Source organism: Felis catus, chromosome D4 (assembly GCF_018350175.1).
Source record: "Felis catus isolate Fca126 chromosome D4, F.catus_Fca126_mat1.0, whole genome shotgun sequence".
NCBI lineage: Eukaryota > Metazoa > Chordata > Mammalia > Carnivora > Felidae > Felis > Felis catus.
Window position 1 is genome coordinate 92,229,251 of NC_058380.1, and position 19,051 is coordinate 92,248,301.

Sequence of the window (19,051 nt, forward strand, 5' to 3'; positions counted from 1 at the left end):
GGCTCTTGATTTCAGCTCAGGTCACGATCTCACAGTTCGACGGTTCGAGCCTCGTGTCGAGCTCTGCGTTGACAGCACGGGGCCCACGTGGGAGTCTCTCTCTCCCTCTCTCTGCTCCCCCTCCGCTCGCTCTGTCTCTCTCTCGAGATAAACAAACTTTAAAAACATTGTGGCGGGGCGCCCGGGTGGCTCAGTCGGTTGGGCGTCCGACTTCGGCTCAGGTCAGGATCTCGTGGTTCGTGAGTTCGAGCCCCGCGTTGGGCTCTGTGCTGACGGCTCAGAGCCTGGAGCCCAGAGCCTGCTTCGGATGCTGTGTCTCCCCTGCTCGCTCTCTCTCTCTGTCTCAAAAATACGTTTCGAAAATTAAAAAAAGAATACATTTTAAAAATCGTGGCCAAATACAGCAGAGACAAGATTTACAGTTAAGCGTTATAAACTGCACAGTTCGATGGCATTAAGCACATTTCTGATGCTGCAGCCTTCACCACCCTCCAGTTTCAGAACGTTCCCCCCAAAAGGACACCGTGTGCCCATAGTCAGCAGCCGGCCCCTGGCGCCAACGACCTGCTTTCTGTCTGTGGAGCTGCCTGTCCTGGACATTTCACGTGGCATCCCACGCTGCGTGTCCTCGTGTGCCTGGCCTCCCTCACGCGGGGCCGCGTTTTCAAGGTTCCTCCGCGGGAATCGGCATTTCCTCCCTTTTTCCTGGTGGAGGAACATCCCGCCGCCCGGGGGGCCCCCCCGTTCACTGGTCTGATAGTCCCTCCCTCTGGCCGCGGTGAATAGCGCTCCGGGAACGTGCGAGGACGGGTTTTGGTCCTAACATCGGTCTTCAGTTGTTTGGGGCGCGTGCCGGGGGGGTGGCACGGCTGGGTCCCGTGGAAGGTCCGCGTTCGGCGTCTTGAGAACCGCGGCCCCGCCGGGGGCACAGACGTGTGAGCAAGCGTCCTCGCGGCGGCGGATCCGCCCGTCGGATGGAGACCATCACTGCTTTCTGTGGCGCGTGAGGAAGAGCGGCCAGGGTGGCCCTCGGCACGTGGGTCCGGCCGTGGCAGCCACAGTTACTGAGCCCCTGCTGCGCACCAGCCACTTCGTTTGGTGCATCCAGTCGGTGCTCTATACCTAGCAAATAGGGGATTTCCGATTTCCGATTTCCGTGCCACCTGGGTGAGGTAGAAACTGTTTTCTCTAATTCACAAAATCTCACACAGGTTAAGTGATTCCAGAGTCCCCCAGCCAGAGGACGGGGCCGGGACCCTGTCACAGCCCATGTGGCTCCTGAGAGCAGGGCCGCCGTGCACATGGGTGCAGGCTGCTCACTGCACAAGGATGCCCGGCTGAGGGGATGAAAGGGGCTGCCCGGGTCCCATTCTGTCCACCCCCATCATGTGCCCGGGAGCTGCCTTCGCCCAGGGTGCCTTGTCGTGACCAGCGCAGAGGTGCCGGGTGTCTGCTGAAGGCCTGGCCGTGTCCTGCCGGGGGCCCACACTGTGCCGGGCCTACGCAGGGAGCCCTGGGGCTGCCCTCTGCTGTGTGGGGGAAGCAGGGACACAGTGTGCCTCTGATGCAGGAACGGGGAGAAGGCCAGAGACAGGCCTGCCTCTCCGATCTGGGCCTGCACGTGCCTGGGCCCTGCCACGGTGGCGCCGGGCCCAGCCTCTGCTGGAGGGATCCCCAGGAGAAGGCCGAGCAGAGAGGCACCCGACTCCGTGCAGGTGTGAAGGCTGAGGGTCAGACCCTTCACACTCCTGCTTTCAGCAGAGGAGGACCAGAGGGGGGGGCCGCAGGGACCGTGTTCCTGCAGTGTGCTGCAGGCCTGATGGACACGGTCGGAACAGAGGTTCCACTTACAGAGGACGAGACTGAGGTTCAGAGTGGCCAGGCCCAGGCTGCTCTCGGCCTCCCCTGTCTCTCAGGAAATTGGCTCTGGCTGCCGGACCAGCTTTCCCTGGATTCTCGGCACAGAACCACACACTGGCATCCTCCAGGGGTCCGAGTATGTGCGGCTGGGGAACCGGATTCCTGCCTGAACAGAACCCACCCGGCCAGCACTCCCTCTCCATCACGCACGGCCCCTCCGGAGAACGTTCACTCTCCATCATGCACGGCCCCTCTGAGGCCCCAAACTCCTCCCGGCAGCAGCGGCCTGATCCCATTTCACGGAGGGGAAAGCCGAGGCCCAGGGGAGTCAAGCACATGCCGAGGCCGAGGAGGGAGAGTTCCGCTATACCTCCCGCCCGGCGAGCACCCGGGCGGGCCTGGCCTACCTCAGCCTCGGCCCCTCCGGAGTGAGCCCCTCCACACAGGTGCGCTCAGAAAGTTCCATGTTTGTGGAGCCGGCTTCCGCCTGGATCACAGCCTCAGTCCTCACGGTAATCGACTGCTCGCTAATCAAATTGATTTCCATTCCAATGAGTCCTGCCTGCCGCCTACATTCCAGGAACCGTATTTTGAGCACAGACATATAATCAAACGGCAAAAAGCAGAGGGCACAGAGGGCCTCTCTGCCAATCGAATAAAAGCTAAATGGCCCGAGCTTTTAGGCCTAATCACTTCTGTATTCCCACCAGGGCCGGGTCTCCAGCAAAGCCCATCTGATCGAGGCTGGGCTCACCCGAGCATTTTGGCTTCAGGTCCTAATATCCCCCCCCAGCCTTGCCGGTCTCCCCTGATCTGCCGGGGTGGCCTGATGGTTCCCTTCCAACCGAAGTCCAGCTTCCCCTTCGGGAGGGGCTCTGCCGCTCTGTCCTGGAGACGTTCCCGGGCCCGGCGCCGGGCGGTGCACCCCTCCTCCTGGCCTGTCCCCTGGGACTGGGGTGGCCGAGAGTCCCTGGAGGCCCCAGGGCACAGGTCCAGGAGCCCAGGAGCACAGGGCACCGGCCCTCCAGCCCAGGCCGTCCCCGGTCTGTGTGGAGCCCTGGCCTGGGGGGGCTCTCGAAGGGGCGCGTCGGGTCCTGAGGCCCAGCGGCTGCCCAGGGCCTGTGTGGAGACACAGACCTCGAGAGCCCCTGCAGCCAGTCTCTGAGCCCAGAGGGACCCTTTGCAGCCCCTGCAGGGCCCCCAGGCGGGGAGTCCGGGCCTCCCCCTCCTCCTCTGCCCTCCATCCCCGCCTCCCCGCCCCACTGCCCTGCCCAGTGTCCCCAGACAAAGAGCTGGGCCTGTCTTCTCAACCCACTGTATTGGCCACGGGGGAGAGGCAGCCAACCCAAGCCCGGACCCGCTTCCCAAGTGTCAGAGTCTGTCCTGGGCCAGAGGCCACCCCTCCCTGCCCCAAGCTCCACCCCCCACCATATGACCTCAGTTCCCCATCTGTGTGGTGTGGGTGACCACAGGAAGCAAAAAGCTGGGAGAACCCGCCCCTCTCTACAGCCCATCAGCTCTCAGGACCTGGCGAGGGAGAAGGTGGGCAGGGGCTCTGTGGGCTTCCGTGGGGGCGGGGCTGTGTGCCGCGGCCACGCCCCTGTGCTGGCCCCGGGCTCTGCAGGCTACAGAGCGTGGGGAGAGTGGTCACGGGTGATGGCCTCCCCACGAGAGACCAGGGAGCCTTGTGGGCGGGGGCTCCTGGAAGTGATGGGGGCCCTGGGGGTGAGTGAAGAGGCCCCCCCAAGAAGGAGCTCTCAGAGTTCCTGTGGCCGGTCACAGTGTCCCCCTCAAAGCGTCACCCCAGACCACAATTCCTCCCTGCTGGCCCTCGGCTGAAACTTCAAGAACTCTGAAGCCAGGGGCTGCAGCCAGAATAGGGGTGGGCACCTGCGTGGGTCACAGCCGAGACAGAGCTGGCCCGGGCCCGGCCGGTATCCAGCACACCCTTAGCAGGAATCTCCGTCCGGCTTCTGAAATGGCGTTCGAGGCCGGCCGACTTGGCCAGCCGTGTGCAGGGCCGTGAGTTCTCCTCCCTGCTTCTTTGGGTGGTGGGGCTGCGGTCAGGCCGGAAAGCGTGAGGTTGCCTCTGTGTCCACGCAGACCCTGAGGGGTCCGCTCGACCCGCTCACCTCCGACCGACACTTGGGTTGGCACGAGGCTGGCACCTTAGGACCACACCTGCCTTTTCTCTGGGGACCCTGACTGGGGAAAGTGCCCACCGGCCTGACTGGAGCCTCTTTGTCTGAAAGAGTCTCCGAGGCTCCTTGTCACCCCTCGGAGGTTGGAGCCCCTCGGGGTGACGCTGAGCCAGGCTGCCCGCCCCTCCCCTGCTCTCCCAACCCCAGGGGCCACCCAGGCAGGTGACTTCCGCTCTGGGCCCCTCAACCCTCATCTTCCTCAAAGAGCCCCGGGTCACACGGCAGGCCAGGCCAGGTGCCCCATTCCTTCCCTCCTCAGAGGAAGGGCTGAGGGCCCCCCTCGTGGTGGGGGTGAGGAGACCCCTTCAACACCTCTGAGCCTCAGTTTCCCTGTCTGAAAAACGGGGCTACAATGAGATCGCCTCACAGGGTTGTGTTGGGGCTTCAGTGAAGTCCTGCGTGAACACCAGACCTGCAGAGGTCAGCAGGGCCAAGCTCAACCCCACCCCCACCCCTGGGAGGCCCGAGGTACGGTGTGGTCTCCCGCAGGGGTAGCAGGTGCGTTCCTCCCCCGCCCCAGCCCCCTCAGGTCCCCACAGGGATCCTGGCCATCTGTGTGTGCTGTGACTTTGGGGGGTGTCATTCGTAGTGACAAAAGTAGCCAAAGCAGTTCCCCACCAGAGACCTGAGCCCAGCGGCTCTGGCTTTCAGGCAGGTGGGGAGGACTCGGGGTCTCCCGGAGCGAGGGCCCCAGAGACCCTGCAGCCCAGAGGCCGAAGCCGAGGTCCGGAGGCGGGAACATGTGCGTCCATATCACAGTTCGGGGCTCCGAGCCAGGCCTCAAATCATCGGCTCTCGTGCAGGCCAGGGTCCCTGGGGGGATGGAGGACCAGGGGCCCGGGGGCGGGGGGGCCCGGCTGATGGATGAAGGATCGCACAGCTGAGCAAGCAGGGCCCGGTCGGCAGGGAGGTGTTTCGGGGTCCATGAGGTGCTAATTCCCTCAGGGCAGGAAATGCCCTCCCAGCCCCAAGCTGTTTCGGGCCTCCAGCGCCTAGAGGGAGGGTGGGGGTGCTCTGGAAACAGCTCAGGATGGAGACCCAGACCATCGGGGTCTGTGGAGGTCAAGTTCCCCACCCCCTGCCTCACCGACTGTTCCTGGGGGGGCTGGATGTGAACACCCGGCCGGCCGCCCGGGGTGACCTTCCTCCCCTCCCGCCCCGGTCCAGCCCCCCAGCTGGGGGCCAGGACTTCTTCCTGGAGGGTGAACTTCTGTCCTCTGCCCCCTCCAGGACCAGGGCCGGCCAGGGTCTGGGCAGGGCAAAGGCCACAGAGCTGTACGGCCCGAGGGGTGGCTTGTCTGGGGTGCCAGCGTGGGGCGCCCTGGAACCTCCGTGACCAGGCAGAGCTGCCTCCCGAACAAGGTGCCAGCGCTGCTGGGGAAGCCCTTTTCCAGAACCTGCTCCACCGTGGGGAGGCCAGAGGGACAAGCGTGGCTGGCTCCTTGCCAGGGAACAGCCACACCCCCGCACCAGCCCGTCCCTCACGCGAAAAGGGACCTGAGGCAGGAGCCGGGCAGCCCCAGGCCGTGCACGTGGGCTCTGTGCCAGCCTGGCTGGCGCTGGGCAAGGCCTCGCTCTCCCTGGCCCCTGATGGCCAGCCCGAGAGAAACAGGCTGCCTTTCCTGGAAATCAGGGCCTCCGCGCCCCTCCCCCTGCGGCAAGGGCATCCACCTCCCAGCTCCCTGTCTGTCCGGAGCAGTTAGGCAGTTACGGGTCCCAGGGGGCTGGGACCAGCTTCTGCTCAGCGAGACCTGCCTCCCCGGTGTGTGTGGGAGGGGGGCCCAGACGAGACCCCCGGGGCCGCCACTGCCTGGGCCACACTGCCGCGTTGGTCCCTGCGCCCACCCCGCCCCCTCTCTCCGTAGGCTCCCAGTCACAAAGCTGCCGCACCCCGGGCCCACCCAGAACAGCCTCCCTCAGACGACGGGGACCCCGGAGGTGGGCCACAAGGGAAGGGCAGATCTGGGCCAGAGATCCCGTCCAGCCCCTGCTCTTCTGCCGCATTCCTAACTGAGGCCACCTGATGTGTCCCCACCCCCTCCTTAGCAGGCTCCCGGGGCCCCGCCCAGCTCTCTGCACTGGTCACCCCGGGGGGGCCCAAGAGGCAGCGCCCACGGGAGATGGCCTCGCGCCCCGCCCTCGGCCGCCCAGGCAGCCCGGCCTCCGTGACCCCTACTCTCACAGCAGGAGCTCTGTTGACATCGTCACCCAATTCACCCCCTGCCCGTCCCCCGAGTGCCCAGACACGTGGGTGCCTCGGTGGCCGACATACCGGAGAGCTGGGTGCATCTGAACACCCTGTCCCTCCTCCCCGGCCGTTCCCTCCCTCCCAGCCCAGGGCCCTAACCGCGGCCCGCCTGCCCACCGTTCTCCTTCCTTCCCGACGAAGATCCCTCCGTGGTCCCTGGACAAGCGTCTGTGTCCACTGCTGAGTGGATCCTCCCACCTGGCCCTTCTGGGGCCACCTGACCGAGCGGACGTAACGCAGAGCCGTGACCGAGCCGCCCCAGGCCTCCTCAGCAGCAGCAGATGGGCTGGGTCACTGCCAGCATGGCGCGTGGTGAAGGCACAGGGCCTCCGTGCCCCCTCCGGGGAGGGTGGTGCCCATCCAGAGCGGGTTGTGACGAATACGCCACCCAGGCTTATCAACGAGTGGGAGCTGGCACAAAGGTAACCAGTGTGGCTCCCGCCTGGGGCGTCCCTCCTCCCTGCTCACCCCCCCCAACCTGGCCGGGTCCTCACCCTGGCCTGCGCACAGCCAGGACCCGGGGCCCTTCCTCCACAGGCTCGGGACCACCGGGTCCCGGCGCTCGGACCCTTTGTGCGGAGGACAAAGGGCTCCAGGGCAGAGCCTCGGGCCTGCTGACGCTGCACCCCCTCCCAGATCAGGACAAAGGGTTGAGAGGAGGGGCTGAGGTTCTGATGCCTCAGCCAGTTTCTGTGGAGGTTGCAAGGGCAGGGAGGCCGCTGAAGGACAGGGGCCGGAGGGGACAGAGCACAGGCCGGCAAGTGCCGGGCTCCCCGTCCTCCTGAAACACGGGACACGCTGGGCCAGGCGGGTCCCCGTGCCACAGGGGCCCCCCCTCCGAACTGGCTTCCAAGCGGGGACCCTCCTCGCACTCCCACCGCACACGGGCCTCAGTCGACCCCAGACCACCCGGATGGGGCATCTGGAGGCCTGTGAGGGGGCTTTGGGGCCTCCCAGGTGTGTGTCCCATGGCCCAGAGGAGGGGTATCTCCAGCACGTCCAGCAGCTGTGAGGCCGCGGCGGGAAGGGGCCAGAGAGGACGCTGGTCAGCTGGACTGGGGGTGGCAGGGAACAGCTCTGAAAACAAGATCTGGAGTGACACACTGTCCTGGTGGCCGGAGCTGGGCTTGGCCGTGGGGTGGGCACAGGCACACCCAGGTCCCCAGCCCTGCCTGGGCCAGGCTCCTCGGGCATTCTGGGGGAGACGGCGTGATGTGCTGACCCAAGCCGGCGTACCCGCTGATGCAGGGGTCCCCAGGGTAGAGCACCCATTTGAAAACCACGTACGCCCATTTTAGACTCTGCCTGTTCCGTGCTGACCGTGGCTCCAGGGGACCCCGTTCTGGGGACACCACCATGAAGCAGACCTCCAGGCCCTACCCCCCCCCCCCCCCCGCCCCGGGGAAGCTCGATAAACAAGTCAGCAAATACACCCGTGGCTCAGCCCGGGCAAGAACCGTGGGTGCCGATGAGAAGACGGGGGACTGCCACACAGGTGCCCGGGTGTGGGAAGCACGTGCGAGCGCCCAGTCCAGGTCTCAGGGACACCCTGAGGCACGGCCTCCCTTGCCCAGCGCCCTGGTTTCAGGGCGAGCTCTCAGCAGAGAAACAAAGGCGGCAGAGAGCTGCCAGGCCTGAATCTGAGAACCCCAGTCCAGAGCTGGCCTGAGGGGGACAGTTCCAGAGACGGCTGGGAGATGGGAGTGTCCCCCCGGACACCAGGGGCTCCCGGTCCGGCCAGGGGACCTGCTGTCCATTTGCAATCCCCCCTCTGTCCACCTGGGGGCAGGCCCGGCCCGGTAGGAGGTGGCCGGGGCACAGCCGGCCGTAGCCGTCACCTGGCGGGTGGGTGGCAGGCAGGTGAGGCAGGTGAGGTGGCTTTCCCAGCTGGCAGACCACAAAAAGGAAAGGAGCCCCTCCCAGCTCAGCCCGGAGCCCTCCCACAAGCACGTAACCCCCCCGGGGCGGGGGGCCCGTGGGCACGGAGCCTGGGGATGGCCCTTCCCCCACCCGGGGCTCCTGGGTCCGGAGGGCGCCCCGAGTCACTGGGTCACCTGCCCAGCAGCCGGCCTTCTCCCTGGCTCCTCAGCGTCTCCCCAGTCGCACTGACCAAGCAAGGTGCGGGCAGCTGGGTTTGAACTGACTTTATTATTCCGTAAATGTGAATTTTACAAAGCGCTATACAATTAACGATCACATCCTTCTGTTTGTTTGTAACGGATTTCCACCTCACGAATTGGCTCTGAGCGCGACAGAAGCCCTGGGTTTCCCCGGTCGCCGGCGGACGTGTCCGTAGGGTCGAGTTACCGGTGCAGCGTCAGCCACGGCGAAAAAGCAACAGTCTTGACTCTGCTGAGTAGCAGTAGAAAAGCGAGAGGACGCACCTGCGGGGCTGGAACGGAGCTCGGGGCTCAGGAAACAGACCGCCTCCACGGCACAGGGACAGTGATCTCATTTGTTTATTAACAGTCGTGAGTTACAGCACTACCTAACAACCCCCACCAGACCGTGTGGCGGCGACAGTCTCCTTTATCAAAAGGCTCTTTTTCCCAAACATTCCGTCCAAAGCATGAATGGTCTGTTTGCACCCAGTGCCATCCACATGTTCAAGTCAAAAATATTTATACATTTTATACTTAAGTTCTTTTTTTTTTTTTTTTGTCTGCTAAAAATAGTATTGCAAGTTTTGGCTTCTTTTGACATAAAAATTACAATCATGTGCAAAACGCTAACAATGAAGGGGTTGATCTGAATTCAAGCAGGTTGTCCAATCTGAACGCTCCAGATTCTGCATAATTTTCCTTTTCATTTTTTTTTTCTCGAAGAAACAAAACAAACAAACAAACGGAACCCAGAACCTTTGCCATGTTAGAAACATCTTGTACCAAGCCCTAACGACCTCCCGGTGGCGGGTGGCGGGTATTCGGAGCTGGCTGGCTGACATGATGACACATCTATGCATCGCAGTAGTTAAAGCTCAAGACAGCTATGAACTCTCAATTCTGTGTTTAGGATTTACTGCTGGCAGAGGCAAACAGAGGTTTTCTCGCAGTTTTCGGTCGGTTAATGGGCCATCGGCCTCTTTCCGCGGGCATCAAGACATCTCCATAAAAATAACCCATCTGAGGGGAGTCTAGGCAGTAAATGGCTGGGGGTGGCACTGGGCTGGTGCTAGAAAGTTCTGCCGTTCGGAGGGAATAGGTCAGGGCCGGGCACACCAATGAGTCCCCGCAGATGCTCCGGCCCCGCCCCCCTGCCGCGCCCCTCCCCCTCTGCCTTCCTTCCAGCTCCAAACACAAACGCCCACGAGCAAGAGAGTGAGCTCGCTTGCACGGAGGAGACGTGAACCCCAGGCCCACGGTCAGCCAGCACCACGGCAGCCGGAGAGGGGCTGCAGGCCGCACGCACCTGGGAAGCTATCTCCCCTGGCCTCTAATCCCCGGCCACGGCCACATTCAGGGGCAAGGTAAGACAATCGAACCAAACGCAAAGTTAAGCAACCACAGAGAACTCTGGGTGAGACCAGACACAGTGCAGAAAACAAGACAGAATTCAAGTACTGAGGCGCCCCGGCCAGGCCGGGGGGGGCCCCGCCAGCTCACAGTATCTGTCACATCTACCCGTCCCTTCTCCTGGACCTTTTGCACTCCGTCCCAGCTGCCTCCTGTGGCACAGCCCGTCCGCCGGGGGAGGATGGGCGCCCAGCCGGCTGCCCGCCACGTCCGCTCTGACGGGGTCCAGTCCCTTCTCTCCTCCTCAAAAAGGCGCGGGTCTAACTTAGCTCTATAATAGACTCTACATAGTGTATGCATATTGCTAATAGTCAAGCTTGGGAGTAAAGGTGCAGAAATGTCATAAATACTGAGTGGCTTGTCTCTCGGTCTACAGGGTCTGGGTGAGTCAGGGTCACGCTCACGGGACAGGAATTAGCCGTCTTGTAAACAGAGGAGGGGGAGGGTCCGGTTTTCTTAATTGGTTTTCCTTGGGAAAAATGATTGGAAGATGCTAAGGCACTCTGGAAGGCCCCTCCGAGCCCGGGCCCGCCGCCGCCCGCCCCGCGGAACATTCAGGACGCGGAGGGAGCGCCCCGGCAGATACAATCATCAGCCATGCCCGTCTGCAAACGCTCCGGACCCACGTCCACCGCGGGACACTTTAGTGCAAAACGCTCGGCCTGGCCCGCCCGGGGCACAGGGGGAGCTCAGAACCCATTCACATTGAAGTATTAAAGTTTCACCCATAGCTCTTACCTTCCTTACCCAGAACAAAACAGACGGCGGTTATAAACAATTAGGGGACAGAGGTCGCGGGACATTGTGCTGGCCTGAGTGGCGGTCAGGCCTTCTCTGTGCAGGCGCCACTGCCCCCACCGGGCCAGTGCACCCCTGCGTGACCTGGCCTCGGGTCGGGGGCCGCTCCCACTCTGGACCGGAGGGGAGAGAGGGAGAGCGAGCGAGCCCTTCTGCTGACGGCCGGGGCGGGCTGGCCGTCTCCCCAGGGTCCTCAGGGATGGTCAAATTAAAGTGCACATTGGGGTGAGGAAGGGGAGCTGCAGGGGGGATGGGGGGATGGGGGTCAGCCTTACCCATCCCCACCCCCACCCCCCAGGGGCCGCCTGAGGATGCTGGGGGGAGGCCTTCTCGCAGTCCCAGGAGGGCCAGGTCCTGAGGGGCTCACACAGAGCCGACCCCACCTGGGCCCAAGTCGGGGGGAGAAGGAGGCAGAGAGAGAGGCGTATCCCGGGGCCAGGCGGTGGGTTCGGGGCCCCAACCTCCAGGCCCGGACCACCCTGGTCTGGGGCACAGGGGCTGCGATCAGCTCCCCCGTGCCTGCCCAAGGTCTCCCCACCCCTCTTCCGGGAGCCATCAGATCTTTCTGGAGGGTGGGCACATGTTTGGGCCGACTGGAGGAGGCTGGAGGCTCCGTGCAGGGAGCCCCCTCCCCAAGCCTCCCCCAGGGCCTCTCCACACAGGGCAGCAGTCAGTAGGACCCTCCGTGGAAAGGGGCCTAAGCCCCTGCAGGCCGCCCGCAGCTGGGGGAGGCTCAGCTCTGTGGGTCCCGGGCAGGGACACCTACAGGCACTCGCAGGCAGGTGGGCCTATTCTGCACCCAGTCGGGGGTGGGGAGAGTGCGAGGGAAGGGGAGGGGTCCAACAGACCCCTTCAGGTCCGGAAACCGAGGGGTGTCTCGGGTCTGGCCTACCGGCTGCCTGGGGCTCGGAAGGAAGGAAGCCCCTGGACAAAGTGGCCACCTGAGTGCTCCATGCAGCCCGTGTCCTCCCTCACCAAAACACAGCAACTCAACTTCAAAGTGAGTCTTCCAGCAACTTCTAGGGGCCCTTCCTCCGTACACCCTGCCGTGCATTCCAGACCGCACCCCTACTGCTCCCCCCGCCCCCCACACCCACAGCCGCAGCGGCGCACACCCCAGGGTTTGCAGCACAAAACGGGGACCCACTGCAGCCCGGCCTGGCCTCTGCCTCCTCCCAAGCAGGGCCCGCAGCACCCTCCTGTGTCACTTGCCCCGGCTGCGTCTCCCTGCGACGGCCCTGCTCTGCACAGGAGGGAGGTGGGACCCAGGGCCGGCAGGACCCAGATACAGATGACCCAGCCCCCCCCCCAGCCACAGTGGGTTGGAGGCAGGGGACACCAAATCCTCCCTAATTTTTTGCTCTTTTGGGTCTGAAAATTTTCAAACCATACATGAAATAGATCTGAATTAAGACAAAAACAAATAAACAGACAAACGGAATCCCAACGTGGCTGAGGGCTGTGGGGCGGCACCAGGGCCGTGGCCGCGCCCCACAGGATGGCAGGTGGCCGGGCGGGAGCCCGCGGGCGCTCATGGCAGCTGGCCCAGCCTGTGGGGCCCCGGTGCACCAAGGACCAAGGAGCTGGGGAACCAGGGGAGCCCACGGGCACAGGGTGGGAGGACGGGGATGCCGGAACCCCGCCTCCTCCTGTGGGCGGCCCATCCCGCTGCCCCCGCACACGCTCAAACACACACGCACACGCACGCACGCTCTCACGCGCTCCCACACCCCACGCACACAGTGGACCCGGAAGGCCTGACCCCCGAGTCTCGGGAAGAAGGAAAACCAGAGACGTTTGGCCCCCGGGGGCCCAGCCCTGGCCCCTGGCCCCAGGGGCGTGAGCAGTGAGTGTCAGGGGGCGCGTGCCCCCACGCCCCAGGCCCCCTGGGCAGAGGGGGCGGGCGGGGCGGGGAGGCGGGGCAGGCGGACCCCCCCCCTCTCCCCTCCCCCAGGCTCTCGTCCCCGTCCCCGCCCCCGCGAGGGGTGGGGGTGGGGCGGGGGGCGGGGCCGCAGCCTGGAGGCTAACCTCGCAGATATCCAAAGGGGCCCTGGGACCTTCCTCGCGAGGTCACCGGCGGACTCGTCCTTACAGTATATCGAATGCGTGTGTTTCCTTCATCAACTTTAAATACAAGCAGGATAAAAATCACATTTTTTTCAGGCAACAGTAGCAGTTCCGTAGGTAAGTGGCTTGATCACATTTGTTGTATTAGTAACGCATGCAAGCAGCTGGAAAACCGTCCCGCGGGCCGGCGGCTCCTCTACAAGGTCCCTGCGTAGGACGCCTCCGGTCTCCGGGCCGCCGCGGGCGTCTGCGGCCGGCTGGAGCTGGTGCCGCCCTGCTCGAAGGGCTGCGGGGGGCTCTGGGCGGCCGCGGGCGGCGGCTCGGGCGCGGCCACCTCCTGGATGACGGAGCCCGCCCCGTCCGCCTCCTCGCCGGCCTCGAACGCGGGGTTGTTGGCGGCGCTCAGGTCGACGTTCACGGCGTCAGTCCTCAGAGCCACGATGGTGGCGGCGTCGGCCCGCCGCTCCGCGTAGATGCGCTGCTCGAACACCTGCGCCGCGGCGGGCGGGAAGTCGGGGTCGAGGGGCGGGCCGGCGGCCGAGGAGCCCATGACCGTGCGATACATCTCCACGCCCTCGGGCAGCATGGACTTGATCTTGGGCAGCCAGCGCTTGCGCACGCGGCGGGCGTTGGTACACATGTCCGCCGCGATCACGTTCATCTCACTCTCCTTGAAGCTGGGGGCGAAGTTCTGGCAGTACACTGCGAGCACAGGGGTGCGGGGGCACGGGCTGAGTGACCCCCCGCCTCCCGAGGGGCCCCACCAGCCCCGGGGTCAGGGTGACCCCCGCCTCCCGAGGGGCCCCACAGCCCCGGGGTCAGGGTGACCCCCGCCTCCCGAGGGGCCACTCCTGAGCCAGTGGGGGCATGGCTGGGGGCCTCCAGAGACCTCATGGCCACCCAGGCCTCTTCTGGCCTCAGCCTGAGGACAGGGGGTCACCCTTCTCTCCACTCCAGTCCTGGAGAGACCCTGCCCTGCTCCCTCGGGACAACTGGCATCGGGACACAAGGCCGTGGTACCTCCCTGAGCACCCACTGGCTGTGTGGCCTTGGGCAGGTCCCTGGCATCTCTGGGCCTCATTTATCGCTGCCCCACCCACCCTGGGTCCCAGACCTGCTCAGACAAGCCTGATAGGTAACCCTGCCCTGGCCAGAAGGGGAGTCGGGGCAGGGAGGGCAGGCAGCCCTCGGCACCTGCTCATCAGAGGCGCTTCCTCACGGTCTGGACAAGGAGCGAGGCGGAGCCGGTCAGCACCTTCCCTCGTCCCGGCCCGCGCCGGGAGGAAGTGAGCCCCGGTGGCCGCATCCGTCATCACTGAAAACAGTGCCGAGCCTCTCCTCGGTCCTCCACTGGGAGCCACAGGACCCCGCTCTGCAAGCCACCTAGGAGCCGGAGCCAGGTCCCCAGGGCGAGCCCCTCACAGCAGCATCGGCCGCACACCTCCCGGCCTCTTCCCGGAGCCCCGCTGGCACTGCACGCTTTGGGCCTCCCATTATCCACCACAAAGGCCCCTCTTTGCTCTAAAACAGAATTAGCCTCACAAGAGATGTTTTCCAAGGAAGTAAGACAGTGTCTCGTGAGCCGACGGCCGCAGGAGGGCCGGCTCTCGCCCGTCTGGCCCGATCGGAGCGGGTGGGCTCCTCCCGGGGCCGGGGCTGGGGCCGGGGGGCAGCAGTCGGCTGCGGAGATGGACCGGCTCCGCCCCCACGCGCCCAGGAGCGGGAGGCAGGAGCCAGCAAGCAGATGGCAAAGGCTCAAAATAACCTCGAAATGTAAATAAGGGCTTTTGTTCAAAAAGGAAAATTAGATCTATTTCACATATTAAAATAGTTTCGCACGCAGCTGAATCCACCATGCTTGGAAACCTACCAAGAACGTTAGCACCTCGAGACCTGGCTCCTGAGAGCTGTTCTTTTCTCTTTCCCCCCAGCCCTGCAGGGCCAGCCTGGGGCCGGGGAGAGGCCGCCCGCCCCGGCCGGGGTCCCCGGGGGACCCCGCCGCCCCTGCGCCCCCGACCCGGGAGACCCCGTTCACTTACGCTTCACAGCGTTCAGGACCCGGCTGTCCAGAGGCTTGCGGCTTGGGTCACTAGTGGACGATCGGATGCCGGTGCCACAGCTGTTGGCCAGTGTGTTCCTGGCGGGGGGGGGGGGGTAGTCAGAGGTGCCACGGGAATGGGGCTTTCCCACCCAGAAGTCTACCTGCCCCCCGCCTTGTGCCGCTCCTGACTTCCAAGGGTGCAGGGGTGGGGAACAGGCCCGCCACCTTCTGACCTACTGACCCACCCGTGAAGTGAAGCACGTAGCTCTTTGTTTCAGAGGGGGGATGGTCCACAGCCCTCCCCAGACCCAGGCCCCGTCTCCCTCACCTCCACAGTCCCCGGGGCCGACACCCAAGTGTGAAGTCAGTAAGGTGGGGGCCTCACACGCGAGAGGCGTCAGCCACAGGAGACCCTTGAGGCTTCTGCACCTGCCCAGGGACCCACCTGTCAAAGAAGGTGGCGAGGAGCCGTCTCAGCAAGACCTTGTGCTTCACCCCTGCGCAGAGGTGGCAGTTCATCAGCTGACCTCGTGTGATGTAGACGCCAGAGCCTGTGAGCACCAGACACAGAAGAGTGAGGCGCTCGGCCTCCCCACCCACACAGCCCAAGGCCAGGGCCTCCCCGGGAGGCTCCTGGGGCCAGAGCAGGTGCGCAGGGGGGTGTGGGGAGCGGCGCAAGGCCACCCGACTTCTGGGTGCAGCACCCCAGGGCGTGCCCTGTCACCTGGAGGAGGCAGCCTTGGCCACGTGTCCCCAGATCACCCTGGCAGCCTCAGGGGGTTTCTCTGCTCAGCCCAGGGTTTGGGCAACCCTCCTCGCCTCTCTATCCCTTCCCCAAAACCGAAGCACCTCGGGCAGCGCTGGGGGCTGGAGTTCTGGAGGTCACCCGGCCCTGTGCCTGTGGGGGGAGGGGCGCTGCCAGCCCAGGGCAGGGGTGGGGGCAGTGAGCCCACACGGTACTGTTTACCCCAAAGAAACCTGGCAAGGCCCAGGGGCCCAGCAAGGCGCGGGCCAAGCCACAGAGGACACACCGCCCAGAGTGTGGGGTGGCCTTCCTTTAACGGACGCTGCTCGTGGAGAAAGGAGCCCGCACCGGACGGTGCCCCCGACCCCCTGAGACAACAGTGCGGTAAACCCCAACGGGCTCTGGGGCCTCCTGAAGTCTCCTTCAGGCCTCTGTGACCCCAGCTGTCACAGATCACGTGCTGAATCTTGTGAAAAAGACAAGGGGGGGGGGCTCCTTTCTCGGGGGGCAGGGTGGAAGGAAGACACGCGGAGGTGTTCTTGCGTGTGGGTCCCCAGCTGGGCGGCCTGGGGCTGGCTTCCCTCCACGGGCCAGGTCTCCAGGGGAGCCTGGGCCCACTGTTTAAACAGACACGTGATTCTGGACGGAGACCACCGCCGGGGGCGTTGGGTCAGTGTGGCCTGACGGTCCTCAGCCACAGCATGCCAGGTGTCCCTGAGGGCCACCCCGCTCCCGTCTGCAGAGGCTCCCACCCAACAGCAGAGCAGGTCACTCTGAGCCACACGGGGGACACCCCCTCATTGTGGGGAAACCTGTAAAGGGGGGGCTGGGACACAGTGGGGCCTGGGAACCTGATATCCAGCTTGGGCTGGGCCAGGGATGGTGGCCAGCCCTGGCCCCCGCCCCCAACCCCCAATCCCCAACCCCGACAGACAGGCTGTTAGCTGAAAGGCAAAGCCACCCCTCTCTGCCCTGTTCTAAGGTTGCCTGTTTGGACAGTGGCTCCCAGCAGAGGGGACAGCTCAGGCAGAACCCTATGATGCTGCCCAGGGCGTGGTGGTCAGGAGTGCCCAACAGGACTGGGGGTGGGGGGGGGGGGCAGAAGCTCACAGAAGGTCCACGCCAGCACTGGAGGGAGGGAAGGAGCCCATGGGTCCTGGCCAGCCTGTTAGGGGCTCCCCCGGCCAACCAGGAGACTCCTGGAAAATGGCTCCACCTCCCTAGCGAGGGTGACAAATGGCTCCACCTCCCCACCGAGAGTGACGGCAGCATCTTCTGTCTTCCGTGTGAAGAGCCTTAGAAATCTATGAGGGGCCTGCGAGGCCAGATGCATCCTCATGTCGAAAAGATAAGTATTTCTGACAAAGGCACCCGGCCCTAATGGGCTTTCGGACTCTGCTGTGTTGTTCGCTTTTGCAGAATTCCGTTTCTGACTCGGACCTGCGTCTGGAGCCTGGTCGCTACCCGTCAGCGCAGCGATGGGGCGCTCTGGGACTTGGGGGAGGGGGGCCTGTGCGCTGTATTCGATTTGGTTTTATCTGCCACCTAAATTAAAACACAATCGTGATTGCAGCCCCTGCCAATCAGATGCGCGACCAGCCCAGGGGATTCAATTAAAATGCTAAATTAATTCAATTGAATAACTCCTCTTAATGACACATTCTCCTAAAAGGAAATTAGAGGAAATTTAAGATGTTCTTTTTTTTTTTTTTTTTTTTGACTGATTAGTGATGAGTACATTGTTCAGAGCTCTGAAGGAAAAAAATAAACGAGGGCATCTGCACACAATAGACAGGGCGGGGAGGGGCACTTCACCTGCCACCAGCTCTAGCTTCTCGCCAGGGTCCCCTTCTGAGTAGAGCTTGGGGTGACAGCGGTACCCGATCTGGCTGATGAGGCTGGCGGGCAGCGCCACCAGGTCGCGGCGGATGAGGACACAGGAGCGGCTCTCCAGCGGCATGGGTTCCGGTTTCTCTTGCACTGCGGACACAGACCCGATCTGGTTAGGGGTGCTCTCAGGCACGGAGATGGAGATCCTGCCCAGCCAGGCTCGGGTCAGACCCTCCACCGTGGGCTCGACTGCTCCCTCCCTGCCTCCTTGCCCTCCCCACTCTCTCCCTGCCCACCTCACCCTGACCTCTGCAGGGAGGACCAGAGTGAAGAAGTGAAGGGAAGAAGGCAGGGAGGGATGCCCGCCCAGACCTGTGAACAAGCTCTGAGGGCCCGGGAGGTGCCCACCAGACACAGGCCTGCAGATCAGGCAGGACCGAGGGCTCAGGACGGCATGTGCAAGGGGCTGGTCGGAGGGCAGCCGGGCCGGCCCCGAGGTCTCATCGGGCACTCTGCCGGGTGGAGTGCAGGCCTGGGGCGCATAGGGCCTGCACTGTGCCCCTGGCCTGGTTGCTGGGGGCGGTCCCATTCCACAGGTGGGGGCACACGGGGCCTCTGCCTGCCAGCGGGCACTTGGCGGAGGCTGTGCCATGCTGCTGGGATGAGAGACAGTTCCGTAAGTACCTGCCAGCAGTAAAGCTGGCAGTGGCACTGTCGGGCAGGGCACCCAGGGCACCTCCAGCCCTCCAGGTGGTCTGGGAATGCTCCTGACAAACCACTGCCAGCTGACAGTCAGGGGCCCCTGAGCTCACCGAACCTGCAGCTACGATGGGGCAGGGGCTGAGCCCCCTCTGATGTCCCCAAGCCACACGGGAGCAGAAGAGCAGCTGGACGTCAAGGCCACTGTCCCCCCCCCTCCCCTCCCCTCCCGAGGCCCCACCGTCCACCCTCCCCTGGCTTGGATACAGGCCCTCTGGCCAGTCTCTCAAGGCCGGGGTGGGGCTCCCCCGCTAGTGCTCATGAAGGCCCTGAGTCTACTGGGCACCAGCCACACCGAGTGCCGTCCAGGTGCTGGGGGGCCAAGGAGAGGCCCTCAGGGGATGCCCCGTCGGGGGCTCATCAGGTAGCCAGGCTGGGTGGGGGGAGACGCCGCATGGAGGCTCCCGTGGTGGAGAGGACTGAGCCCCACCAGGCTTTGTGTCCCAAGACCCCTTAAGCAGGTGCCCCCAAGTCCAGCCCCACATCCTCCCCCATCTCCCCGCAGCCCCCTGGTCTCCTTGCCCCCCCCCCCCACCCCAGCAGCCACACAAGCCGCACGCTCATCACAGGGTCAGCGAAGGGCCTCTGCACGGGGCAGGGCTCCAGGGCAAAGCCCCCTGCCACGCACATGCTGCCATCAGCCCGGCACGCTTCACCCCGCCTCCCTCACCCTGTGTCCCCAGCACATGGGCCACTCTGGGTCACCTCCCAGGAGGGCCACCTGCTCCCGGTCAGCTGCTGTCACTGAGAAATCACAGCTGGTCCGGGGCAAGGGACTCCCCCACACAGCTGGCAGAGAGCACGGCCCAGCCCGCCCTCAGCCACCCAGACACAGGGGCAAGGTCTGCATGCCCGCAAGGGCCTCAGGCTGCTCAGAGGGTCACTCAGGGTTGGGCCCTCATGGTCAAGGACAGCAGTTCTCTGTAGCAGCCTTAGCGGCTCCTGGACCAGAGGGGGTGGCTGTAGAACCTTGTAGTGTCCAGCTCAGGC

At 64.4% G+C, this 19,051-nt stretch overlaps 2 protein-coding genes and 1 long non-coding RNA gene across 10 annotated transcripts in view; 1 reads left to right on the top strand and 2 right to left on the bottom strand.

Moving 5' to 3' along the window:
- Window positions 1-363: 363 nt before the first annotated feature.
- On the bottom strand, window positions 364-7,676 carry LOC123381797 (wiskott-Aldrich syndrome protein family member 1-like). Of its 4 annotated transcripts, none has more exons than XM_045043918.1 (3): window positions 6,427-7,676; window positions 2,268-2,429; window positions 364-1,122 (listed from the first exon to the last, which is right to left on the bottom strand). In XM_045043918.1, the coding sequence occupies exon 1, from the start codon at window positions 7,600-7,602 to the stop codon at window positions 6,601-6,603; it is 1,002 nt and encodes a 333-aa protein (XP_044899853.1). In that variant the 5' UTR covers window positions 7,603-7,676; the 3' UTR covers window positions 364-1,122; window positions 2,268-2,429; window positions 6,427-6,600. The 4 variants fall into 4 exon arrangements, with proteins under 4 accessions (XP_044899853.1, XP_044899852.1, XP_044899851.1 ...); XM_045043917.1 differs by having other exon boundaries at window positions 1,852-2,429; XM_045043916.1 differs by lacking the exon at window positions 2,268-2,429.
- Window positions 7,677-8,438: 762 nt separating this feature from the next.
- NACC2 (NACC family member 2) overlaps window positions 8,439-19,051 on the bottom strand; it is a 70,716-nt gene continuing 60,103 nt past the window's right edge. For all 5 annotated transcript variants that reach the window (XM_023243051.2, XM_023243050.2, XM_023243049.2 and 2 more), the window contains 4 exons: window positions 17,288-17,452; window positions 15,173-15,278; window positions 14,726-14,823; window positions 8,439-13,388 (listed from right to left, as the gene is read on the bottom strand). In XM_023243051.2, coding sequence (XP_023098819.1) covers window positions 12,883-13,388; window positions 14,726-14,823; window positions 15,173-15,278; window positions 17,288-17,452 — 875 coding nt within the window. In that variant the 3' untranslated portion in view covers window positions 8,439-12,882. The remainder of the gene's footprint in view (window positions 13,389-14,725; window positions 14,824-15,172; window positions 15,279-17,287; window positions 17,453-19,051) is intronic.
- On the top strand, window positions 14,840-17,044 carry LOC123381799. The gene is made up of 3 exons (XR_006589242.1): window positions 14,840-15,375; window positions 15,702-16,239; window positions 16,892-17,044. It is a non-coding gene; the product is annotated as an uncharacterized LOC123381799 (long non-coding RNA).